The sequence below is a fragment of the Amblyomma mixtum genome, chromosome 9, assembly GCF_055824585.1.
Source record: "Amblyomma mixtum isolate Tamu chromosome 9, ASM5582458v1, whole genome shotgun sequence".
NCBI lineage: Eukaryota > Metazoa > Arthropoda > Arachnida > Ixodida > Ixodidae > Amblyomma > Amblyomma mixtum.
In genome coordinates, this window is record NC_143020.1 from 7,169,837 (window position 1) to 7,197,676 (window position 27,840).

Genomic DNA, 27,840 nt, shown 5'->3' on the forward strand with positions numbered 1-27,840 from the left:
GTGCTCGACCAGGGGTATTTTACACGGACGCGGCCGGTCCACACCATGGAGGGTTGGTACACGGCTGCCGTTGTCCACCAATACAACCCAGTTCAAGGCCTCACCTTCCGTGCCCCCAACATTACATTCGCGGAGGAAGTTGTTATCGCACTTGCAGCTGCGGATCCAGCGTCCCGAGTCATTATCACCGACTCAAGGGAAGCGTGCCGCAATTTTGAACAGGGCCAAATTCCAGATCGTGCATTCCAAATTTTACACAGATGTGAGTACCGGGATTTCCCAACCCGGCGCGCCATCATCTGGGCCCCAGCATATGCGGGGATAGAGGGAAATAAGGTAGCGGACACTACCGCCCGGGCGCTTAACCACCGGGCATCGCCTCTCTCGCCGCCTGATCCGGCTACTGATTTTAATCCGGCTATTACTTTTGGGGAGATCTCTCTCCTCTATCAAAACGCTCACGGCCGATACCCACCCCCCGTAAAGGCCTCAAGAAGGCAGAGGAGCGTTGGCTACTTCGCCTCTACACCAACACAGTACTGTGCCCGGCAGTGCTCAAACATTTCAATTCGGCCTTTTCGGGCGAGTGTCCACACTGTGGGGAAGTGTTTGCGGACACGTATCACATGGTGTGGGCATGCCCTGCCAATCCTGCTTTCCCGCCCCACCCCCACCCCACCCGGGAGGACTCGGAGGGTTCCCCTGCTTGGCTGCTCAACTCTCCAAGACCAACGAGCCCTGGTGACAAGAGCCCGGGCCGCCGCGGAGGCCACAGGGGTCCCAGACTAGGGATCCCTCCTAGTGATTGTGAGGGCCGGGCCCTTCAGGCACGGTCCAAGCAATACCTCTGTATATAGTATAAATAAATGTTTTACACCACCACCACCTGCCGCACGCCGTGCTGTGCCGCCAGCAACGTGTTCGGTCAGGAGACGGCCGGATGCAAGGCGGCGCGCCGACGCTGCTTCGGTGATCACGCGACGGCCGACTGCCTGCCCCCGCGCCCCTACGCGGCGGCGGCCGCCTCGGGGGCAGCCAAGAAGAAGCCGGAGTCGCCTGCATTGCTGCAGCCGCAGAACCCAGTTCCCGCCCCAGTGACGGTGCCGCCTGCTGTGACCGCACCGTGCCAGGACGACGACGCTCCAGCTGCCCATGCAGAGCACGTGGAAACCCAAGCGGGCCCGGAAACCAACAACCCCATCGCCGGAACAGCCAGAGAACACGACGGACTCGGCGTCTACCGACACCCTGAGCGAATCGGTCTCGGGCGAGCACTCGTCGGAGGCCTCCTTGGCCGGCAACAGCGACCCGTACGGGACGCCTGTCGAGGGCGGCGACGGATCTTCTCGGGGATCGACGCTCCGCCTCTCCGGGGACCTCTCCTGTGAACAACCTTAGGCGGACGACCTGCTGAGCGCCGCAGGATGGTCTCGACGTCCACGGCGATGGGCGCCACCGGATGCCGACGACGCGAGCGGCTAGGACTTAATGGACCTGAGCCTGACCACGACACCAACCGCCGACCACGCCTTCCGAGGATCGAAAAGAGACGCCGTGGACTTGCTTCCCACCGTAGAACCCATGAACACGGGCAGGGTCCTGGAGAAGCACACGCTGTCTCTTTCCGCGGACTCGGACGGTTCACCCGATCCGTCCCACCCTTAGAAGATTGCCTGCCAGAGTGACTTCGCTAACGGTGGGGCCTTTTAAACTCCTCGGCAGAATGTGGGCGCCCTGTGTTGTCATCGTGGCGGTGGTGCATCTCCTCTCCCTGGCCATTCCGGGATTTCGGTCGCTGGACAAGCAGAGAGAGGTGATGCACTTCGTCCGCGCACATGACGTCGACATTCTCTCAATTTTCGTCCCAAGCCATTTCCTCAAGCAGGAAGAACGACAAGAAAGGGTGCTGCCTACAGAAAGCGCTCGCCCTGTTACTGCTTGCGTGACCGTCAGAAGCATAATTTAAGCGCGAGTAGTCCATCGCGGCGATCCCCCAGAATTTTAACGTCGCAAATCTGAATCTCCGTGGGCTTGGTACTCGGCAAAAACAGGTAGAACTGCGGTGTTTTTTTTTTCGGGCAGTCGCCTCGACTTATTCGCTGTAGGGAAGGCCAAGACAGAGACCCGCTGACGCGAAATAAAGAGCCCTCCGGATTTTCCTAGCAGATCCCAATGTTTGCGTGTCGCATTCTGCGGGACTTTTGGTGGGTTGTCGCCTATCGCTGAAAAAGGGCATGCGCTATTTTGACCTTGTGTACCGAAAGGATACGAAGGGGTGGTTGATATTTTGCGGCATTTGGAAGTATGAAGAGTTCCTACGGTTGTTTAACATTTACGCCTTCTGTGATCAGGCAAATAGAGTAGATTTTTTTGTAAACCTCAAATGCCTTGTTAAAATTCAATGTGAAAGAAGCCAACAGCCACAGAAACCAAGGGGCACAGGGGATTTTTAATTAATTTGTTTATTTTGTGGTGTTCATCAATTTAGAATATTACTGAATATGTTATCGCTTCAAGCCAATGGATTAGAAAAGCAGAAGAAAAAACAACCACATGCCGCCGGTGGGATCCGAACCCACGACCTCCGAATTACGCGTCCGGTGCTCTACCTCTGAGCTACGGCGACGGCTGTCAAATCTTCTGCTTTCGGGGGTATTTATGTTTACAAGTAACCTAACCTTGAGAGTGTTCATCAGCGCCACCCACGTTCATAAGCGACAGACGTAGAACGTCCTGAGTTACCGCAGGTGTGACGTGGAACGTCATCGAACGGAGAGGGTGGAAGCTGCGTGAGAACCCTCTTATGCTTCCTATGGCGTCAAGGCTGCCAGAACCGAGGCCCTCGCTAAGCAATTAAGCAAACAAGGGAAGGGGAATGAGGGGCTCGTTATAAATATGAAAGAAACCAACAGCCACAGAAACCAAGGGGCACAGGGGATTTTTAATTAATTTGTTTATTTTGTGGTGTTGATCAATTTAGAATATTACTGAATATGTTATCGCTTCAAGCTAATGGATTAGAAAAGCGGAAGAAAAAACAACCACATGCCGCCGGTGGGATCCGAACCCACGACCTCCGAACTACGCGTCCGGTGCTCTACCTCTGAGCTACGGCGACGGCTGTCAAATCTTCTGCATTCGGGGGTATTTATGTTTACAAGTAACCTAACCTTGAGAGTGTTCATTTTACATTGTTTTCATGGGGACTCTAACCGCGTGCGTAACCCGAATGATCTCTCTGGATGAAGCACAAGTAGCAAAAGAAATTCTTGCAGAGCTGTCTGTCATCACTGAAAACGTGGGTCTGCCTGGTAGACAATGGGCAGTCGGCTGAGGTCCTGCTCTTATAGACGTACACAAGGAGAACCGCATGCCCGTCTGGACTGGATCTATGCATCTTCAACTGATCTTACGTGACGAATCTCGTGTTGCGTAAAACCAGTGTCTTTATCTGGTCGTAATATAGTTATATTATCTATTGATGAATGCAGCTGTCGTAAGTTCCAACCTGATTAGGCTCTTTAGAAGCTCAATGCTAGGTTAATTAGCACTTAGTTTTAGAGCGCGCGTATATTTAGGTTTCCAGTCTTGTTTCCCAAGGGGAGTTCATTTACAAGCAGCTTGGCAAGTGTAAAAAACAGCAATTAAAACGGGCTTGGTGGAGTCCTACTTCATAAAGCGGATTAGAAGCATTACTGAAAACACTTTTCAACCTTTCCAATCTTGATTGCGAAGCTCCTGGTTTATACTTGGGGGAAAAATGGTATTGCTGCAACTGATAGCCCCTGTATTGCAGTCTCGTCGTCTTCTCTTACATTTACGCGCAATAGATTCAGAACACACTGTTTTCACAGCGCCCGCTTTAAGTGCTCAAACCGGTCATAAAATTTTGTATAGCGCAACCACTAAAGTCCCCGGGGACCGATGTCGGCGATCTTTGTCTGAACACTGATCTTGAAACCCCGGCGTCGAACCGACAGCGAACTGAAACGCGAGGTACTAGCACACATTTCGCATTTGGCCATTTAGTTCAATCGGCTCTAACTTTTTTGCATTTGGTATTTGCCAAGATGAGAATGTCGAGGGCGGTATTTCAACCACGATCATCCGGCCTACGCGAAAACCGCTTAACCTCTACGGCGTTAGAATATATACTAAAACATCACAGGAGCTAGCTATCATAGATGAAACGCGCATGCTCACGAAAAAACAGCCAAAAAAGCAGCAAAATACGTTTGAAGGCAAAAATATTTGCAGTTAAGTACAGCTTTACGAATGGTGAGAGATTTCTGAGAAACAATGACTGTGAATGATGCGTATTCACTGTGAGGAGCAATTATTGAAAAAGGAGCAACTTCGACGGTATGCGAAAAGCGCACGGGCTTCTTATGCATTCATAGCTGCTAGGCCCATGATGACCTTCACGGCGACTTGAAGAAACCACCGCCAGACTGTGGACAAACAATTTTTAAAAGGCGGTTGCTTTTTGTATAAAGGTAGAAATAGCGACGACGCCCTGTTCTGTTCCGCTTTTCACAATGGGGGGATGTAACGAAGCTCTTGGGTACATGGTACAGACGCCCACTCACACTTGTCGAGACGGTTCGTTCGTAGCGTTCTGCTCTACGTTTAACGTGCATCAATGCCTGCCGAGGTCGATGAAGCTTGTAAGAGATGACAAATGAGCCGTAATCAACGCGAATGGTTCTGCGAAATAATGTAATGTTTCCAAGCCAAGGATACTCGAATATAGTGCAAATGGGACGATCATGTGATCTAAGGAGCTGTGTGAATGTCTGCAGCGTTAGGCTTCATGTTTTTTTTTGCTCTGAATGCAGAGTTTAGCAAGCGCAAGCGACAATCCGAAGGCGGCGGAAGCGCACCGACGCTTGTGTAACCTCGTGTTTATGCTTTGATTATTGAAAGCTTCGCCTGCAGTTAAAAAGTTTCCAGCCGATGCTCGCAGTGCGAACGTCGAACGTAGAAGGATCAACACATGCTAATAGATCGAAGAAACCAATAATACTCAATTTATCCTGTGCGTTAGACTGGTGCCAGTCCGGCATCTCGGGGGACTTCAAGGAATATATATTTTGAAGAGGGGTTTATTGGCAAGTTCGAAGGACTGGCAGCGAAACGATGGCACAGGCTGTTCGAGTAGCGGCGGCACCAGAACAGAACCAAGAGCGAGCTCGAGCTCTCCACGAGCGCGGCCGCCGGAATCGGAGGACGCACAAATCGCTTCGTCGTCGTTGGTGCTGGCGCTCTGCCTTCTTCATTGCAACTGCCCCGGCGAAAACAGGGAGCCATCCTGGAGACTCAGGGCGAGCAGATGACGACAGGGTCGTAGTACGGTTTTAGCCGGCTCACGTGAACAATTTCGCGGCCGCGACGGCGGTGGTCCGAGGAAGGCGTGACCGGTTCGACTATGTAGTTCACAGGTGAAGTGCGCTGCACGACACGGTAGGGACCGAGGTACTTAGCCGCAAACTTGGATGCAGCCGGCACAGACAGCCAGACGAGCGAGTCAGTTGGAAAGTCATGGGTGGGCTTGCCTTGGTCAGTCTCATATTTGCGGAGGCTTTGAGTCGCGGATGTCAACGAGCGAGCCAGCTGGCGGCACTGCTCGGCATGACGGGCAGCGTCGGAGAAAAAGGTGCATTCAGAACTGTCGGGGTTGTAAGGCAGGATAGTATCCAGAAGACAGGAAGGTTCACGGCCGTATAAAAGAAAGTAAGGGGAAGATCCGGTTGTGGCCTGGGAAGCAGTATTGTATGCATAAGTTACGAATGGTAGGACTTGATCCCAATTATTGGCGTCAGAGGAAATATACATGGCGAGCATGTCACCAAGAGTCCGGTTGAATATCTCAGTGAGGCCGTTCGTTTGGGGATGATAGGCGGTAGTCGTGCGATGAACGGTGTGGCACGCATCCAGGACCTCGTGAACGACTTCGGATAAGAAAACGCGGCCGCGATCGCTGAGTAGTTCCCGAGGGGCCCCGTGGCGTAGGACGAAGTGATGAAGGAAAAAGGATGCGACGTCGCGAGCAGTAGCCGAGGGCAGGGCGGCCGTCTCCGCGTATCTTGTGAGGTGGTCCACGGCTACGATAATCCAGCGATTCCCGGCAGGCGTGCACGGGAGCGGACCATACAGGTCGATGCCCACGCGATCGAAGGGACGAGCTGGGCAAGGCAATGGCTGTAACGGGCCGGCGGAAAGACGAGGTGGTGACTTCCGCTGCTGACAGGCAGTGCACGAGCGTATATAGCGGCGGACAAAAGTGTACATTCCGCGCCAGTAGTATCGCTGACGCAGACGCTCGTAGGTTTTCAGCAATCCAGCATGTGCACATTGTGGGTCGGCATGGTGATGCGTACAAACATCAGAGCGAAGGTGGCGAGGGATGACCAAGAGCCATTTGCGGCCATCCGGGCGATAGTTGCGGCGATACACTAGAGAGTCTCGAATTGTGAAATGGCAAGCTTGACGACGAAGTGACCGAGGGAACGATGCCGTAGACGGTGCGCTGAGGAGGTCGAGGAGCGAAGAAATCCATGGGTCTCGTCGTTGTTCGAAAGGGAGATCCGTGGCGGTGAGAGCGGCCAGCGTCGAGTCGGATATGGACGAAACGGGCGCAGGAGATGGTAAAGGTGAGCGCGACAAGGCGTCAGCGTCGGAATGTTTGCGGCCCGACCGATACACAACGTTAATGTCATATTCCTGCAGACGAAGGGCCCGGCGGCCGAGGCGTCCAGAAGGGTCTTTCAGTGCAGCCAACCAGCAGAGGGCATGGTGATCAGTAACAACGTCCAGGGGGCGGCCGTATAAGTAGGGACGAATTTTTGTTAACGCCCACACTATGGCGAGGCACTCCTTTTCTGTAACAGTGTAATTGGCTTCCGCTTTGGTGAGTGCACGGCTGGCGTAAGCAACAACGTATTCGGAAAAGCCCGGTTGACGCTGCGCAAGGACTGCCCCGAGGCCGATGCCACTGGCGTCGGTGTGGAGCTCAGTAGGCGCGCTGGGGTCGTAATGGCGAAGGATCGGTGGTGAAGTCAGAAGACGACGGAGCGTATTGAAAGCATCGTCGCAGGTTGAGTTCCAAGCAGATAGCTTGGTGGGACCATTCAAAAGCTTTGTAAGCGGCGGAATGATAGAGGCGAAGTTGCGCACAAAACGGCGGAAATACGAGCACAGGCCCACGAAGCTTCGCAGCTCTTTAACAGAAGTCGGCTTGGGAAAGTGCGTGACAGCACGTAGCTTCTCTGGATCGGGCAGGACGCGATCCTTGGAGACAACGTGGCCTAGTATGGTCAGCTGGCGGGCGCCAAATCGGCATTTCTTTAGGTTCAGTTGGAGACCGGCGCCGGTGAGACAGGTCAGTACCTTGTGCAACCGCGTGAGATGAGTCGGAAAATCGGGCAAAAAAACGACAACATCGTCTAGGTAGCATAGGCAAATATTCCACTTTAGTCCACGCAAGATATTGTCCATCATTCTCTCAAACGTAGCGGGAGCGTTGCAGAGTCCGAATGGCATGACGGTAAACTCATAAAGGCCGTCAGGTGTGACGAAACCGGTTTTAGGGCGGTCAGACTCAGCCATGGGCACTTGCCAATAGCCGGATCGGAGATCCAAGGAAGAGAAGAACTCGGCTCCTTGCAAACAGTCGAGGGCGTCGTCAATACGTGGTAGCGGGTAGACGTCCTTGCGCGTAATTTTGTTCAGGCGGCGGTAGTCAACGCAAAATCGAATCGAACCATCCTTCTTTTTGACCAGCACGACGGGAGAGGACCACGGACTAGAAGAGGGCTGAATAACGCCGCGCTGCAGCATGTCGTCAACCTGCTCAGCGATGACGCGGCGCTCCGGAGGCGACACACGATAGGGCCGCTGGCGTAGAGGGGCATGAGTTCCGGTGTCGATGTGGTGGACGATAGTGGTCGCGCGGCCCAGGGAAGTTGTCTGGTGGTCGAATGATGAGCGGAACTTGTTAAGCAGGGCGAGGAGCTGCTCGCGGTGAGGTGGGTCGAGGCCGCTGGCAACTGAGCGGTGTAAAATCGCCGAGGACAGCGGGTCGCAGGTAGCGTTAGGCAGCGTGAGGGCGGCGATTGGTGTACTTTCGGAAAGAGCATCATCGTCGAAGGGTGCGATCAGGTCAACGGGTTCAACATGTCCAAGGCACTCTCCACGGAGCAACCTGAACCCAGAGGGAGAGGGATTCGAGACGACGATCTCGGCGGCACCTTGGCGCATGTCGACGACGGCAAACGGAAGAGGAAGGTGTCGGCGAGAAGCAAAGATAGGCGAAGGGGCGAAGAGTACAGTCTCGCAGGAACCAGAAATTGAGGAAAGGGGAACGAGCACGGCACTGCCGGGGGGAACATCGGTGTCGGCGGCGACAACGCATTTGGCACCAGAGCAAGGCGGCTGTTCGTCGACGGGCGCAGCGCAGAGCATGGAAAAGGAGACGTGAGCACGGGCACAGTCTATGACGGCATGGTGATGGGATAGAAAATCCCAGCCAAGGATGAGGTCATGGGAGCAAGAGCTGAGCACTAAAAATTCGACGACATATAAAACGTCCGCGATGACGACACGTGCCGTGCAAGCGGCAGAAGGATGAATGGGCTCGGCACTAGCGGTGCAAAGAGAGAGGCCAGAAGTAGAAGTGGTGACTTTACGAAGTGAACGGCAGAAGTTTTCGGCTATCACGGAAACGGCAGCACCAGTGTCCACAAGCGCAAGTGCTCGAATGCTCGAACGGCGACGTTGACCGCGTTTACTTGAGGAGTCGCACGAGTGCCTTTCATTGTTTTCTTGACTTCAAGCATTTGAAATGTGCGTTGCCTCGGCTCATTTTCTGTTTGGAGTGGGCGTTTAGATAACGTGAGTTTGGGGTTGCGGTCCCAGTGCAGCTACTAATGTCGCTTCTTTGCCCACAGTGGACGAATAGAAAGAAGAATTTTCTTTTTATCGCTCGGCAGATGTCAGATCCCTTTCATCCTACCAGTTGCAAAACTTCCATTACGAAGGAAAGAAAAAAAAGCATTTATTAAGAGGGAACAAGAAGGTGGTTGAAGGCAAGCACGCGGAGTCCTGCCAATCCCCCGCCGTGGGTGTGTGCCATTAAGACTGAGGACATCATCATCATCAGTCCACGACCCCAGTGGCTCTGGCCGACGTCGTGGAGATAGCGATATGAGCGCCTCCTGGTATGCCAGGGTGGCGCTGGTCAGCCGCACCTCCCACTGCTTCAAGAGAGAGAAACAGAGATTAAAATTTTATCATAAAAAAGGTGGCCGGAGAGGATTGTGAGTGAAGTTCTCAGTTCAGGACTCCTGTAGCTTGCGCCGACGCTTTGGCGACGGCGACTAGCGTCCCCTGGTCTCCCAGGGTGGCGCTGGCCAGCGTCACCTCCAACTGCTCCAGAGCCGCGTTGGGCCGCTTAAGTGGTTGGGTTTAGCTGTGCATGTAATATGTGTGAACGTATGAACACCGCCACACCAGGGACATGTATATGCGTATAATGTTGGGTGAATGCGGTGTAGGTGGTGGAGGTTGGGGAAAGTCAGTGTTTGGATGCGTATTAGGTGTTACGAGTCCGCCGGGAAAAGTTGCTCATGTGGCGGGGTGTAGAGTCGCCGATTTAGGCGAATGGTCTCTAGGCGGGTGGAAAAATGGGTTGAAATTTGGTAGAGGGTGTCATTGCTGTGCGCCGTTGGGTAGTTATATTGTTGAGCTAGGGCATCGGCCCTAATACTGCCTCAGACAATTGCATGTCCTGGGGCCCAGGTGATGACGTGATCATGTTGGAGAACGCTGAGAGTGGCGCGTGGGACACGACTACTAGAGTAGGCTCTGCAGGCGGCATGGGACTCTCAAAATGTTGCAGCTGGGGTGTTGGGTGTCGCTCATTTTGATCCTGATGGCTATAGCGATGGCTTCTACGGCCGCTGGGTCCGAGGCTGTGAAGGACGCTTCAGGATAAGGGGTTTGGTTGGGCGTACGAATCTGTAGCTCACCAGAAACGGTAGCTGACCCGCTGACACATCAACTCTAAAAAAATGTAGCGTAGAAAAGCAACGCCCTAATTGTGTTTGATGCGCTGGATAAACTCTGCAAACTGTGCACAGTTGCTAATGGCGACACAAATACGAAAATTTCTAAGGGTTTAATTCTTCTAACGCAGGTATGACGGAAATTTACAGCCACTGAAACTAAGGAGAAAAGGGATGTCTTTTTTAACTTGTAGTTTTTTTAACTTGTAGTTTTTAATGGAATGGGATATTAACAAAAGCAGAAGAAAAAACAACCACATGCCGCCGGTGGGATCCGAACCCACAACCTCCGAATTTAGCGCCCGGTGCTGCACCAACTGCTACAGCGATGGCTGTGCAATCTGCTGCTTTGGGTGGTATTTATTTGTAGTGTAAGCGAACCTCTAGAGTGTTCAGCAGCGCCGCCCACATCCACAGCGGCGGACGTGGTACGCCCTTTAATACCACGAGTGCCACGTAGAAACGCCGTCGAACGCAAAATTCGGAGGTCATGGGTTCGGATCCCACCGTTACCATGTAGTTGCTTTTTCTTGTTTTTACTCATCTCCCTTATGAAGAAAACCCACAAATTAAGAAAAAGCCATCCCCTGTTGGCTTCCGTCATATGTACCCTAACGAGCACCTCTACTCTCTTGTATGCTTCTAAACAGTTAGACAGAGCGAAAGTTCCTTTACACTTGGCTACGCTTGGTTAGACGCTTGAAACGCCTCGCAGGCGTTTCAGGCACACTGTCAACCACGCTCTCATCCATGTCAAAACTGCATGCGCGAGCGACGTCGCCTTCTTAAAGGGCAGCTGCAGCACTTTTTTGAGAATTTTGCGGTATTCAAGTACTCAAATCTATGTAGGCTGTAGGTAAAGCACGCCGGGTTTTTTTTGCAGTAGCCTTTAAAATAGTGACGTAATCGACAATTGAAATTTGCGCTTATCCTCAATGCACCAGAGGAGTGCAGAAAAACTCAACGTGACGTCACGGAAGGTATGATTTCAAATTACCGATGTCGTCAGCCACACCCTGCCCTGACGCGTTAGACGCGGCCAAACTTTCGGCAGGGTTCGCCTTTGGTGGCGTTGTTTTTGTTCCTTCAAAGCAGACATTTGTGCGTTGGAAATGTACCGATACCTTTGATGACGTCATCATGAGCCCCCCCCCCCCCCCCCCCCCCAGCCCACACACTTGGCGTTGTGCGCTGCGGAGAAGCTTGAAGGGCGTCCGGATTTTAATCGGCCATTACTTCATTATTTCAAGTGCTAGCCCAAAAAGACTTCACAAGCTTTACCTCCAAGTTTTCACACATTCTACCCTCTTAAGCTCGTTGATTTCTAAAACCTATGCAGTTTCCCTTAAAGTGAACGTCGAGTCAGGTGCATAATCACATGACCACATGTGGCGAAGCGGCGGTCGGCGCGCAGCGGTCAGAGCAGCGGCAAGTCACGTGGTCTGACGTCACAGTGACACCTCCGGCGCTCTTCCTCCTGAAGGTCAAACTGCAACACCCGATGACCTTGGCGAAAGATGGCGTAGCCCAATAAGACTTGAAACCCCTCGTACACCCGGTAAATTTGTTAACAGTATCGCACGAAGAACGACCCACTGGCTTGTCAGCGCCTTATCACGGCACAGAGCGGTGAGACAAGCAGGAACAAATGTATGAGTTTCAGATACGCCGATTCACGCTGACAAGGCGCTGACAAGCCAGAAGGCCGTTGGTCGCGCGATGCTGTTAACAAATTTGTCGGGTGTACCTTGCAGGACCAATATGTGGTCTGCAGAATCCCATTTCCGTGCGAAAAATGCTACATCGGCCAAACCGGCCGTTGTGTCAATGTTTAGATAATGGCGCACAAATTGGCTATTGAAGACCTGTCTGGATCAGGGCACTTGGCGACACATTGAAAATGACTCGTGCTCTTCCGAGAATACAGTCAGTTGATGTCTAGGATTAAAATGAAAAAAAAAATGCAGTTAGCGGTACTTTTTCTCTCCCAGTTCTTGCTGTTAAGCGCTGGTTACTACTTTCTATTTCTCATTAATTCTTTTTAATTTTATTTCACATATTTTGACGAACGGGTTCACAAAACGTACTATAAACCAGAATATGACCGAGAGGAAAGTCTGCACGATTATTCGTTTTCACCACGGCGCTAGGCTGCTGGCCCACAAGACGCGGACTCGATCTCAGCAGCGACGGTCGCGTTTCGATAGAGACGAAATGTTAAGACGCCTGCGTACTACATGACATGACATCCTAGTTGAAATCAAGAGGAATAAATCGGCTTGGGCGGGGCATGTAATGCGAAGGCAAGATAACCGCTGGTCCTTAAGGGTAAATGAGTGGATTCCGAGAGAAGGCAAGAGAAGGCAAGGACAGGGTTAATTGCAGAGACATAGGAGAGGTCTTTGCACTGCAGTGGGCGTAGTCAGGCTGATGATGATGATGGCGATGATGATGATGTACTGTATGATGTCAGTGCACTTACTGACACCACATGTGGGCGAAATCAACGGAGCACGGAGCCCTCCATTACCGCGTCCCCCATAGCCTGATTCAGCTTGAGGCGTCAATCCTCAGAAAACCATAAAATCAGTCTTTATCACCTTTTGCAGAATGCTAACCACAGCAGCAGCATGAGTAATAGACAAAATCACAGCGTATACTGCGGTGAAACTGCGTTGATCTCACAGACACTGCTGCACAATCCCCATAAAAAGAAGTGCCGCGCAGCTCAAATTGCTTCGCTTATAGAATTTCTTTTCATCGTACTTTCACTTGAATAGTAAAAATAGTTTCACCAGGGTCGTCCATGATTGTATCATAGACCTCGCTATCGTCTTTTTGTTACCAGTCAGGTGCGAGCGCAGTGCAAAGAAGCAAGAAAAAAAGGGGGGGGGGGGCATCTAGTTGACCTAAGCCGCCGCGGTGGCTCTGGTTATGGTGCTCGGCTGCTGACCCGAAAGACGCGGGTTCGATCCCGGCCGCGGCGGTTGAATTTCTTCGGAGGAGCAATTCTAGAGGCCCGTGTACTGTGCGATGTCAGTGCACGTTAAAGAACCCCAGGTGGCCGAAATTTCCGGAGCCCTTCACTACGGCGTCTCTCATAGCCTGAGTCGCTTTGGGACGTTAAACTCACAAACCAAACCAAACCTACCACTTTGTTGACCTAAAGTGCTGTGAGACGAAACCCTTTAGCGCGGTGTTGCGGCTTGTGTCACTGATGTGTGGTCAAGATGTTAATTAAGTGCACAATTGTTTTCGAATCGTAAATTCTGGAGACACAGGAGGGCGTTTGGGGATGCATCCGTCTGATTAGGCGCCTTTCTGCAAACCCTCCCCAGCGTCTTAGACAAGGAGAACTACATATTCCAGCCCGCCGCGGTGGCTCAGTGGCTACGGCGCTCGGCTACTGGCCCAAAAGACCCGGGTTCCATCCCGGCCGCGGCGGCTGATTTTCGATGGAGGCGAAATTCTGGAGGCCCGTGTGCTGTGCAATGTCAGCGCACGTTAAAGAACCCCAGGTGGTCGAAATTTCCGGAGCCCTTCACTACGGCGTCCATCAGCCTGAGTCGCTTTCGGACGCTAAACCCCAATGAACCGAACCGAACCAAACCTTCAAGTTTCTTTTGATCGTCCCTGTGCGCATGGCGTCCCTTCGCTTGGCTTTCCAACCGCAGGCTATTAGATAGCGACGACATTCGTAAATGCTGGCTACTGGGCTATTATATTTTGATGTCATGCTCAAAGTCAGCGTACTGTAAAATACTTAAAAAAGGGAATGAGAGATAAAGCTGTAAGTGCTGCGTCTTGTATTGAAGTTAGGCTCAAACCTCATGGTATCTGCTCGGTAGCATAGAAGAAGGCTATCTGTTTGATAAGCCAGATCCGCACACTTCGTACATCGCGTGCTTCCTACACCTAGATTAATGCTTCATGGCGAAGAATACTGTTGATATATGATTTTGCGTTCATATCTTTGTTTAGTGTTTCAAACGCAGAAGATTTCTAGAGATATATGCGGAGCTTCTTCGTGCTCTTTGTGGCTTCATGGTGAGCATGATATTTGGTATTCAATGCCCGCCATTGGCTCCGCTTTTGTGACGTGGCCGATGCCCTAAAAACGTGATGAAGCGTCAGAAACAAGCTCAAGCGCTGAAAAAACTTAGACGCCTTTCGCTGGTGCTTCCTGACGTTTACAGTGAGCTTGCGCGCTTTGCTTTCTACTACCAGTGTAGTCGGCTTTTAGGCCTACGTTTTGGCGGCTTCGAAAGCATCAGAGCTGAGCGAACAGAGCTGCAGAGCCTCTACCGTCGAACGTTATTAACCGTTCTATCGTCATGACATCCAAGGACCTCGAGACACTACGCGACCATCTCTGCCGTTTGGGCCCAAGCGTGCAGCAACTTTACCAAGCGCTCTATTTGCCACGACAGGCGAGTTCAGGCGGCACAGTGCCGTCAGGTGTGGCTTGGAGCGAGGTATACGATTCCCTCCTGGGAGGCGTTGCGATGGAAGAGCGTTTACTTCGTATGGCCAGACTTTACGTTTGGCTGATGCCACATAACCAACTAGGCCCGTGGCAGGTGTATCGCCTGAAGCGCGACGCGTCCCTGTTCTTCGACTGCCCAACACTGTTCCATCACGTCACAGCCGCGCTGCGCCTTCCTCACTATGACGTGGCAATGGCGGGCAACTCTCTGCACGGTGTGTTCTATGCGTGCCTGCTCACCGCCGACGAAGAGACTGGGCAATCCGAACACAAGGTTGTGTGCATCGCCCTTTGGTCTGGACTTCCGTTGCTAGCGGTCCGATTTGAAGGAGCCAGCATTGGACATCGCTTTACGGTCGCTCTGACAGCGGCGCTATACGGAGAAACCTTCTCTCTCATATGCAAGGACCAGGAAAACCTGAACAGCGCGTTCTCCGCGGGACGCAATATTTTAGACCAGCTTCCTAGCCTTCAAAGCGGACACCAGCAGTAAGGTGCAGCTTTGCGGAAAGCGCCGGCTGATCAAGGTCAGTTGTCCGCCGATGAAGTTGGCCTAAAGAGCGGTAAGCACTCTTTTCTTTTCCTTGTCATAAATATTGCTGCTCTGGGTGGTCACTATACCCTAAGTGCAAATACATCGCCTCGTTAAGACATTTCATTTCAAGGGTTTCTTTCGTGTAGTTTCAGTGCGAGGGAATGTTCCGTACTTTTCGTTCGAAGTCCATGAGGTAATGCAATTACGCTTAGGCTCTCGAGTTGCGTGGGGCCTAGAATTCAAAGCCGTATTTGTCCCATGTAACCATGGGCGTGCGACATGAAAATCGAATTGGAGCGCCAGTTAGGTGCTCACATATAAATTCGCCAGTAAGTGAAGTACAACAATGATAGTTCATGCAGCTTTAATTGTATTTAGCTGCGGATTAAGGACTCTTAGTTTTAGTAATGCGATAGTTAGTGCGTGGGTGCGTTGACAGGATGCAGGCCAATATCTTGAGTATGCGCTGCTTCACAGCGCATGAACTGTGATGAAGCGACGAGCTTTTATTATTGCGTTTATCTTGCTGAAACTGTGTTCAGGGTATAAATACAACTATTTTCAAACTCTGTCCACCTTAGCTTCTCCAAAAGTAAGAACCCTCTACCCTCCAGTGACTCTGGGAACTGTTCAAAGGGAGTTAGCCATTTCAGAATCGTCCTTGACATTGCTTTGGGTAACGAAGTGTTCAGAGTGACGATGTGCTTCTTAAAGGCACCTGGTATGAGTATTGTGCATAATAAGAGACAATTTATGACGCGAACACAAAACACCAACAATATACCAGCCTTGAAGGCTTCATTGCCCAGAAAATGTGGCGTCGGCGTTGTCGGTGTTGTGAGCGAGAAATCGCGAGCCCGACTTTGACAGGTGCTGTCCAGGGAGCAGCCTAGGAGGCAGGTGCCACACCTAGGTCACGTGACCCAGCGTAATCATTACAACCTGCCCACCGGATATTAAGGAAACTGCACACTCTGGCAGGTGTCAATTAGATTAATGATTGGTCGCTCTGGGAGAGGAAACTGGGCCCGCACAAGGCTCTCCGGTGGTAGCACCTGCCATCGTAGGGACGTGGCAAATCGCTTAACCGCTGCACCACTGCGCCGGAAGGGGTGTGAGGAGACCCCATGGATCTATCAATGTATAGTACAGAATGAACTTCGGCGTATATCGAAATTAGCTCGTTACGCCATAGCGTCATACCCTTTGGCATTTTTCGAAAGCGCTAAAACAACGTGGACAAACAAGGAACAGACAGGGACGAGCGCTTTGTCCGTGTTGTTTTAGCGCTTTCGAAAGTGTCAAACGTGCACCAACTAGCCCGAACCATCACTCTTCATACCCTTAAGGCGGAGCTTAAGTGTTGCCTCCAATTTTAAATTTATTTATTTTATTTATTTACAAATACTGCTAATCCCAATTGGGATTGTGGCAGGAGGGCTTAGTAAGGTTAACAGAACGCGGTCAAGCATAATTGGAACATTCAACTGGTCAGCATGTTAAGAAAAACAACAAACGGTAAAAAATACAACCGAGCTGTGACGAAAACAATCAAATAACGCATAAAATAAGGCTAATGTCCGTAGTATTATACAAAGAATAACAAAATATTGAAACATTGCTAGTTGTTATAATACGCAGACAATAAGTAAACAGTAAATATTATAATCGTACACTGCAAAGGCATTAACACAGTATAGGTGTTTAGTTTAAGTAACACTGCATAGTTTGACAAAAAGAAAACTTACACATAAAAATACAAATCACCATGGGTATAATAATAACAGAACGCAAGCAACCAGGAATGAATAACTAATAACAGGGCATACTCTGAACTGCAATATTAAATTTTGTCATTGATGAACAGTTAGTAATAGATGGATCAAGGCTGTTCCATTCTCGAATTGCTAGTGGGAAAAAGGAATTTTTAAAGCAGTTAGTATGGAAATGATACTCACTTAATGTATGCGAATGTTTATGACGCGTTGATCTTGCTTCGGAAAGGGAAATATATTTAGTAGTGTCGAGTTTTAGATGTCGATTTATTAGTTGAAACATGAGTTTTAGTCGTGCGACTTTTGCACGGGTCTGCAATGATTTTATTCCTTCAGTTTTCATTAATTCAGTAGGCGAATCGGTTATTTTGTATTTGTTAAATATAAATCTGACTGCTTTTCTTTGAACGGCTTCAAGTTTGGTTATATCTTGATTAGTATAAGGAAACCAAACGACGTTAGCATAATCGAGAGCAGATCTAACCAAAACATTGTAAGCTAAAAGCTTAGTTTGAAAAGGGGCTAATGTGAGGCGTCGTCTAAGAAAAAAGAGTCGTTTCAAAGCTGTTGAGGTGATTTTGTCCACGTGAGCGTTCCACCTGAGGTCATGGGTTATTAGTACGCCAAGATACTTATGTTTAGTCACTAGAGTAAGTGGTGTGCTATTTATAGTATACCGAAAGTCGGATTTATGTTTCTTTCTAGAAACTGTCATAACAGCAGTTTAATTTAATTAAGCCACCCCGGGACTTTGTATTTAATTTTAGGTACGCGCTCTGTCTACCTGCCCTTATTTTGTATTTTAGGCACTTGTTTGAAAGTTTTTGATGCATTGGGGAAAAAAACTACTGTTCTGTTCTGTATTGAAGGTTCAGCGGAAACGGGACAATGCTGTGCGCAATCGCATTTTGTGTCAATTCCACTCAATAGTGAATGAAATGCACCCCTTCCTGAATGCGCAATTAACAGACTCGCCTTTGTGCGCATGTGATGAGTCACTGATTGTGCGCTCATGCACGCGTTCAGGCTCAGGAGCGATCTGCGGAAGCGGAAAGGAATCGCTGCTCCCGCCTTCACAGATAGGCGCTCTAAAGGAGACCCGACAAAGGGATCCTTTTGATAAACCATGTTTAGATATTGGGCGATGCAATAGACACTTTCAGTTGCTGCGTACGTAGCGACATCGCATACGCAACGCTCACTGCGTTCCGTACGCTGTAAAGGACACCCCCGTCACACTTTAGTTGGCCGTACCGCCGCGGAGCAGTCGCGTAGCGCGTTGTGTTCTGTCGCCATCTAGTGACAAACACTGAAAGCGCTGTAGCGCTCGGCTGAACATTTTACAGTTTCTGACAATATGAATAGTATATTATTGTTTTTAATGGAGGAAAAAATGTATAATGTTTAATGAAGTGCAAAAGTAGGCACATGACTAAAAAAAATTATTCGACAGGTGCGGTTGCTATGACGATAAACGTACACAACGTTAGTTAGGCTTAAACGGTCAAAAATCGCCTCCTTATCTGAAAAACAAGGGGCATTTGTCCCTAATATTTCGGCGTGTGGGTGAGAGTAGACAAAACAAAAGCTAACAGCACAGTTTAGGGCGAGCCATCGCGTTGAAGAAAGCAGCGGCGAAGTGAAATCGGTCCGAAGCGGGCGAGATGGTCGCCGCCATGTTCTCTACGCAGCACGTAGCGTCCCGCGTTGCGTACGCTACGCTATGCTTTACAGCGGGCGGGCGTCCGCAACGCGCGGCTAGATACGTTGCGTTCTGCGCATGCGCATTCGTTACCCGCGGTGTCGTTGCGTACGCAAGCTCACTGCGTACGTCCAACTAAAAGTGTCTAATATCCGAAAAGATTCCGGGCCAAGCGGTTCGGCCAAACGGCAGTGGGTTGACCACAAGGATTTCGCCAAGCACACTTTAGAATTTCCATTGTGTCTTCGGCAATTTTTCTCGCCTAGTCATTGCTTGCTGGAGGACACAAAATTTTCGCAAGGGCCGAATGTTCTGCTTCAAAGCCAAGAGGCAATGTGCGGCATAAAAAAATATAGGAATGATAAACGTAACTGATGCATCAAAATGCTTAGTGGCTCGAGCGTTCCTTGTTGCTTGCGACCTTGCTGCGGTGTTTCAAATGTCCCGCTGTTCCGCTTCTTTCACGCCAGATGAAGGTTCACTGCGCGTTTTAAGGCGGAAGCCTTTAATGTCTCATCGTTGTAAGCAGCAGTTGTCGACAGAAAATGTCACGCTTTTCAATTGGTGGAAACGGTCGTGACGTCACAGCGCGAATTTCAAACGGGGCCAATTGCACTTTAGCTAGTAACCATACAACCAATTGAAGGGATCGTATAGTGATGCTCCAAGTAAGTGGGACTGAGCTTAGCTAATTGCTTAATTACCCAATTAGCCTAATTAGCTTTACTAGTCAGGCCATATAAATAAATAAAACCGATCAAGAGAGACGACCACGCTATCCACTCCGCCATGCCAGCTCGATGGTTCAGAATGAACAAAGGCGCGTCAAGTGAATACGGTGTCTTCACTCACTCTCATCCTCCTCCATTCCCTTCCGGCGAGGTTTAGGTGTCCACCAACAAATGAGAAACAGATACATTTCCTTTCCTCAAAAACCAATTTACCGACGAGCGAGGCGTAGAACCGAATGGGCGATGGCGCTCTATGGACTCCTTGGCAGCGTTGCAAGACGCTGTCGCGTTCCACTCTTAGGGGCGAAGCTTAACATCTTAACCACACATCAGTGACCACACTTTAGGTCAAAAAAGTGCCCCCCTGAATTTTGACGGGTGTCCACCGAGATATGTGAGACAGTTACTGCGTAATTTCCTTTCCTCAAATACAATTTTCATTTTCTTCATTACGGCTCCTCTTTATCTATCTTCTTTCACTCGCACCTCCCTTCCTCTACGGTGCGGTTCAGGTGTCCACCGAGATGACAGAGAATTACTGCGCCATTTCCTTTCCTCAAAAAGCGTTGCGTTCAAAGGGCAAGGCATCGCGCCGAACGGGTGGTGGCGTTCCGTGGACTCCCTGGCAGCGCTACAGCGCTGTCGCATTCCACTCCTAAAGGCGAAGCTTAAGCGTCATTAATTAGCAGTTAATTAGCATTCAGGCAGTAATGAGTAATTAACAATTAATTAGTCATTTGCCATCACTTAGTAATTAGTACTCAAATATATGTGACGCCACCAGTGCCACAGAAACAGCGAAGGTGGTGCGGAAAACGCTTCCGCCTCTACCCACTTTAGACAGTCGAAGTGCCCCCTGAATATTTGTTTTAGCACTCGGCGTTTGGTTTATGGGCTTTAACGTCCCGAAGCGACGGACGCCGTAGCGGAGGGCTCCGGATGATTTCGACCACCTCGGGTTCTCTAACGCGCAAGCACACGAGCCTCTAGCATTTCGTCTCCACCGAAATGCGACTGCAGCGGACAGCATCGAACGCGTGTCTTTCGGGCCAGTAGCCGATCGCCGTAAAAACTGAGGCACTGCGGCTGCTACCTATGCGTTTGGAAGGGGATGGAAGTTGACCAAGACGACGAGGTTCAAAGCATAGCGCTAGAGATTAACACTTAAACACACCTGATGGTAGTCGTATTGGTGCAGTACAGTGGCCAGCTAAGTGGAACTGTTCGCCCCTCAAGGGTTCGAATACTGTTAGAGGATAAATCTATTGGTTTATTTCACGCCCCGACAGGATGTGACATAGACGCTGGATGCCAAGGGTTTGTTCCAGTGCGGCTTCTATGCTATCACATAGTACAGTGGTGAGCAGCCTTGTCTAGAGCGCTCGGGCGGTGCCGTTCCTTGCAAACAAATCCAGATTTTGTGGCAGCCTCTTGGGTCCAGCTGCAACGCTTGCACGGAAGTAGCGCCAGATAGGCTCATAAACAAAGCAGGCACGAAAACTTTGCCCCGTAACGAGGGGCTGCTCTCTAATTTCGGTTTTTGTTACCAGGTGCGCACTGCTCAAGCACTCTAGACAAGGCTGCTCACCACTGTACTGCACTATCAGTACAGCTATACTGCGCAGCTCGCCAGCGGCAGTTACTGCCCATGCTCAAGCACACTTGCCGTCCTGAAAACAGGCTGTTGCCATTGTCTTGTCCCCAGGAACTATGAGGGTGTCTTGCATTTTCATCAGATTTCATACTTCGCGGAGCTGCAGCCTGCTGCAGCTGAAACTTGAGAATGAACTTAACGGAGCTGCAACATTGGTATGACGGCCTAATATCAATTCTTCGTGCCAACTGAATGACGCAACCACGAGTCTTTAATGACCGCAAAAATCGCCATTTTTCAGGCGTTTGTTTAGGCAATTCGTGTCGAAGTAGCTCAAGTGTTTCCAACTTTTCAGCCACTCACACCCTAACATTCACGTTCATACCTGCAGTTTCCCCTGACTGGACACGATTATACTAATTGATGGAACAATAGAAAGGCGGCGAAACAGAATTAGCAATTACAAAAACGGTCTTGAGCAAGTTTAAAGCAGCTGGATGGCAGCGTTGAAGTGCTACGGTCCTATATTGTAAAGAGGCTTAACTGTCTTCGACCAAATCTTGGTGCCACTTCAAAATACCAGATTTAGCGACTAGCTAGCAGCGGTGGTCTGTCACGCTGAACTACCAATAATTTAGCTCAATGGGGAGAGCACTGGACTTAATAATGGAGGGCACTTCACATAACATTGTTCAACGCAGCATTCGGTGATGACTCTGTTACTATATATGACATGCTTGACTCCAAAGAACCCAGCGAAACTTTTTCGGAAAAATATGCTATCTCTGATTTACCCCCTTTTGTTATGGACAGCGCTAGGGAATTCCTAACCGCTCGGAAAAGCTTTTCAATCCTCCATAAAATCAGGCCATTAGTGCGCCGTTGTATTAGCGGCAAATTACAAAATTACATACCGAGTGTGCGCACAGCGTGCAAATTATTGGCTGCCTACATTGGTTTTTCTGCATTTTGGCTGCTAGTTTATATCAACATACAACTGAGCATTAGCGCCAGCCCGAATTGTGATGTTTAACGCGGGCATCATATAATTTGTTTATGCCTGCAGTAGGTTATCGATCCACTTTCTTATAGTGACGACTATCTCCACAAATTCTTCAATTTCGTAGTTGATTTTCATACGTTGGCCACCCTTCATCGCACGTGTGCGCCTTTGCTACCGTGCCTGTAGCGCTGTAAAAGCATGCAATTCACCAGCGCCATCCAAGGATTTTTGCGGTTGGTGATTACTTTTCAATAACCTGCACTGACTGCGAAAACTTCGAATCTCAGCATACTTATGGGCACAGCATCAAAGAGCGAATACGTACGAGGGGCGTTCAATAAAGATTTCCCCTGACTCACTTCTACTTATTGCAGGATGCTGAAACTGCGCATGTGTAATGACTTAAGTTCCTATAGGTCACGTGCCAATGTGCAACTCGCAATTAATAACGGTCTTCCTTTCACAGGTGATGAAGTGGTGTGAGGTGTGATAATGAATGCAGTGGAATACAGAGCAGTCATGAAGTTCCTGTACTTGAAAGGCCGCACTCCAAGGGAGACGTTCGATGAGACAAAACAGGTTAATGGGGAAGATTCCCCATCATATGGTGTAGTAAAGGACTGGCATCGTCAATTCGAATGGGGTCGGACTTTGGTGGAAAGGCTCCGATTGCAGGGCAACCTCACTCCGCTATCGATGAACACACCATCCAACAAGTACAGGCCGCCATTTTAGAAAATCGCCGCATAACCGTTCGAGACCTAGCCCAAAATATCAGGATTAGTGTGGGGTCCGTGGAAAAAGTCATTCAGAACAATCTTCACATGCGTAAGGTATCCGCTCGCTGGGTTCCCCGGCGGCTCACACCTTTCCGAAAGCAGGAATTAGTCGAATGCTCCCAGGCTCTTTTGACCATGTGCCATGGAAACCACGAGGACTTTTTCAACAGACTGACTGCACAGTATGAAAGCTGAGTCCATTACTATGATTCAGAGACTAATGTCCAATCGGTGCAATCGAACCACTTGGACTCACCGCCTCCAAAGAAGGCACGCGCCCAACCCTAGGCGGGCAAGGTCATGCTCACAGTCTCTTGGGACCAGCACGGAGTAGTCTTGATGGATATCCTAGCAAAAGGTGCCACGAATACTGGGGCATACTATGCTTCGCTGCGGCGGAAATTGCGGGAGGCCATCAAAAGCAAGAGACGTGGCATGCTCACCAAAGGTGTCCGCCTTCTGCAAGACAATGCCTTAGTTCACAACTCTCATGTGGCCCAGATGGAAGCATACTGCTGCGGCTTTGAAATTCTACCGCATCCCCCTTATTCCCCCGACCTCGCACCATCGGTCTATCACCTCTTTCTAACAATGAAGTCATATTTGAAGGGCAAGCATTTTCCAGATGATGAGACTCTGATTTCCGAAGTCACAGCATGGTTTTTGGAGCTACCTGTTGACTTCTACAAGCGAGTTGTTTACAGTTGCATAAAAAAATGGGAGAAGTGTGTGTCCCTGGGTGGCACCTATGTAGAGAAGGCCTAATAAATCTGCAAAGTTTCGTTGCTCTCCGTCCAAAGGAAGTGGGTCAGGGGAAATCTTTATTGAACGACCCTCGTACTTTGCAGCTGCTATCAAGATGCGCACTTTGCATCTGCCACCCTGAACTAGTAACGTTTATTTCAGAGCGAATTACGCGACGTGAAAAAGCGTTTTAGACCATGTGGCCTTTTCCCCCCGAAGTGCTACAGATATGACCACTCTTATCGCGGGATTACCTGTGGCATGAGTAAAGTTGATCATTTTCGAGCGCCGGAGATATTGCTCATCTGGGTGATGGATTACCTTGAAAAACAGCGCTAGATGAAGCGGCGGTGAAGCCCAGATAACGGGATGCTCGACGCTGACAAGGAAGTCCGCACTTGGCGCAGAAGCGTGTCGCGTGCTTCGCATTCGAGTGTTTTGGGCATTTCGGGCAGCGAGCATTTTGCGGCACCTGGCTGAATTGCGGTAGCGTGAGCCCAAACCTGGCTGGCGCGGGGATTACGCTTACCTCTCGCTCATGTTACGCGGTGGTACGCCGTTTGGCACGAGTAGGCGTAATTCTGAACTGTCCGTTTAAAAGAAAAGGATTCAGCTTCCTTTGATACGCGTAGTTTCTCCCAGTTAAAGGGCACTCAGGGAGCAAGAGCCGTAAGACCCCTGTCCCTACGTCCTAAATTGGGGCCTTCATTTTGATTTAGTCCTAAGTAAGCAAAGTTTAGCACGTCCATTATATCTTACTGAAGTGTGGACCGAGGAAGCGGTCTCGATGACAAAAAGGCTAAAAGCGTGCAATAAACTTGTCACCTCCCGTGATCAACAAGAGCCAAGAGTTTTACCAGAGCAAGGCTGCGTGTCGTATACGCTTAAGGCGGAGTTTAAGCGTCCCCTCCATTTTATTCTGGCTCAGCTGCACATTATCTTCACGTAAATTTTTACGTCGGCTGTGCTGTCACCAGTCAGTCCACCGCAGCTACTTTCGCTCTCCCTTTCTCTTTTCTCCTTGCACTGCTTTTTGCAGCGAATACAAAGCGTAGCAGGACACGTGGCCTTAAACGGCTGTGGATGTAAAAAACTAAATGTGGCCACGCTTTTCGCTCTTTCTGCATTGTCAGAAGCGACAGCGCGAGGTGTGCCACGCCTCAACTCCAGCTTCTATGAGTTTAACAATTGGTTCGGTTTATGGGGTTTAACATGCCAAAGCTACTCAGGCTATGAGGGACGCCATAGTGAAATGCTCGGAAAGTTTCGACCACCTGGGGTCTTTAACGTGCACTGACATCGCACAGTACACGGGCCTCTAGTATTTCGCCTCCATCGAAATTCGACTGCCGTGGTAGGGATCGAACCGACGTCTTTCGAGACGGCAGCCCAGCTCCATAACCACTGAGCCACCACGGCAACGATACCGAACAGCTGCGCGGGCGACCAGCGCACACTCAAGAACGCCATCCGACTTGTTCACGTGGACGTTTTTCTCCGTGCCCTTTGATAAATAAGATGCGCTTTTAGAGATACATCAAAATGGGAGCCTTTATTTACTATGCACGGGTGCACTGGCGCCGTTTTCCTGGAAATAGCAGCAAAAACGCAGTGTTTACAAAATCTAACCCAACGCCCGAATGTTTAATTAAAAATCTGTCTTTAAAATTTTTTTTCGCGATTAAGTCCTGGTCACTAAAGCGCACCAGGCGTCACTGCTTATCTAGAACTTGCCACTAAAGTTCTGGGTGCTTTGTTCCTTGAAACATAAAAGTTACACCCGCTTACTCTCAGGGCAGAACGAATGACAAACGATGTCTGGTTGTCAAAATTATTAACTCAGTGTTCAAGCAAAGCTTGACTGCTACTGCACTGCACTGCCACTAAATATAAATTGCGGATTCAAATATCTGCAATATACAATGGATGGTTTATGGTTCATACTTTATGATTATTTAACGTCCCAAAGCGACTCAGGCTATGAGGGACGCTGTAGTGAAGGGCTCAGGAAATTTTGATCACCTGCGATTCTTCAACGTGTGCTGACATCGCGCCGTGCTCGGGTCTTCAGCATTTCGCCTTTATCGAAATTCGACAGCCGCGGCCGGGTTCGAACCAGCGTCTTTCGGGTTAGCAGCCGATCGCCATAACCACTTAGCCACTGCGGTGGCCTTATCCTATGAATGATTCGACGTATGTGCTGCTGAGGGGTAATTTAATACGCATGATGGTCTGAATAAGGGCCGCAGGTTTGAAATCGGTATCCAAAGTTGGCCTACCTCGGAGGGTGGAGACCCTGGTGCAATTGCCAAGCCCCAGAGCGGGTACCTTTAAATGGATGCATTTAGCTGTTTCTAGTTTTGCTCTTCATTTTGGTAGTGGACGTGTGTGCGTGTGCGGAGAGAATGGAGATATTGCTAGTCGTGTAAAGGGAAGAACCCTCGACACGAATGCAAATAATGTCGCTGCATACGACGCGATATCGCAAGGGAGTGAATGATCATGTAGCTAATGAGAATTATTGTCCAGTGGTGCAGCGGTTAAGCGATGCACCACTGCCCTCCGCCGGCAGCTGCTGCCACCTGTGGGGCTTGTCCGACCCATGTTGCTCTTCACGAGCAACCTCTCGCAGCGAATCATTTATTAACTGTCATCTGACACGATGGTCAGTAGTTTGATCGGAATCCGACGGGCAGGTTAGGATGATGCCAAAAGGTTATGGGACCTAGGCGGACTACCTGCCTCCTAGGTTCATTCGCTGGGGATTTTTCTAGTTTTGTTTTTCTCACCGTCAACGACGCCGGCGCTGACGCCGACATCGACACCGGAATTTCTGCGACGCGAGATCCTTAACGCTATCGCGTTAGAACGCGTGTGCTCCACTACCACACACCATGAGGGTTTTCTGAGCCTGGCTACTGAAGCGCCGTCAACGCCGCGGCCCCACACCGCTCCTCACACTGCGCCTCATTGCGCCTGTCACGTCGGACTACTTGTTTTATATGGATGCATACTGTGCTCGCCTACCGGTGCTACACACAATCCATGGGCATGCATTGCGCAAGCCTAAACTACCGCCCTATCCCTACACACCACACCCTGATTTGCTATACACTCCGACAGGCATGAGCATGTCACATCACCCCACGTGCGGATCTAATTAACACTTCCACGGCCGTAAATGCCTGGCGATTTTAATTTAAGTTTGTTGAAACGTTCTCGAAGTTGAACAACATTCGTTCAGAATAATAATTTGTTTATTAAGTGGGCCACTGGCAACACGATCATGAAAAAGATTAAGTAAACAGACTGCATTGTGTTCATAGCGTTCTTTGAGGCTGTATTTCTAGTGCTGCTAGTTTTTAATTCTGGTTGAGTGGCTTTTTTTTTCAGTTGTCTTTTTCTCTCTGAGTGAGCGTTGCCTTGAGTTTCTTTTCTTTTGGTTTTCAGCTGCAGTGTCGTCACATGACCCGAATAAGTGGGGACCGTTTTAAAACCGTCGACATACGAAGCTGGCAGGAGGGACAGTAGCGACGCATCGTCCCCGAGCGCTGGCTCCAGAACTCTCCGCACGACGGCATCCCAACAGAATGCCCCTTGGCTGCCTTGGCAAGCACTCCTTTCGCAACCCGTGCACTTCAGGAGTTGCTCAGCGCTGCTGGCTGGTAATCAAGGCCCGGAACCTATTATGCCGCATTACATTCGTCTAAAGGAAATTCTAGTCGCTATGTCCTGGCAAAGGACATGGCTCAGCTGGACTCGTTTTTGTCCATTTGCTTTTGTCCACCTGTCGATTAGTATTTTAATTAAAACGTTTGACAAGGTGCACCTCCATTACTGCGCTCACCGAACACCTTTTTCTTTTTACAAACACTTATAGCAGGTTACGCCAGGGCTCTTTTTGTTGACTTGTTACGTTACACTTGTTCTTTTTCAAATTGCAAGCGTCTTTTTGTTGTTTTCATGGCGCGAGACTTACGCCAAAGCATGCATATTCAGTTTTGTTTTTATGCGTTTAGACAATCGTATGTTATTTGTACAAGCATTTTTTACTTGATGTACTAGGAGATCTAGTGTGAATTCCATAAATAAAAATGTTGTATACGTTCCGGAAGCGTACCATGGAGGCACAACGAAACAGTAATGACTATACAAACAGTCCAACGAAAAAACTCAGTGGGCGGTTACCAGCTCTAACGCATTTTTCTGCGACAGGTGCTGCAACTCCCAGTGCTGAGTATTCGCACGTACGTTCTTTTTGCCTCGACGTCGGCGAACGCACATTTCTCTCTAAAAGCGGAGCACTTGTGGACAGAGCTCAAAACGCATTGACTTCCTATTCCACACACAACTCGTTTTCGGGTTCTGGCCATCCTCTTGCATGCAGCGTCCCGAACACGGAGCCTTCTCTCGATGGTCGAGGTGGA

The 27,840-nt window shown here is 49.7% G+C and overlaps 1 protein-coding gene across 1 annotated transcript in view; it reads left to right on the forward strand.

The window, feature by feature from the left end:
- The first annotated feature begins 866 nt into the window (after window positions 1-866).
- The window catches only part of LOC149328197 (uncharacterized), a 47,817-nt gene continuing 20,843 nt past the window's right edge, over window positions 867-27,840 (forward strand). Inside the window, exon 1 of the mRNA XM_089558926.1 lies at window positions 867-1,310. Coding sequence (XP_089415052.1) covers window positions 867-1,310 — 444 coding nt within the window. The remainder of the gene's footprint in view (window positions 1,311-27,840) is intronic.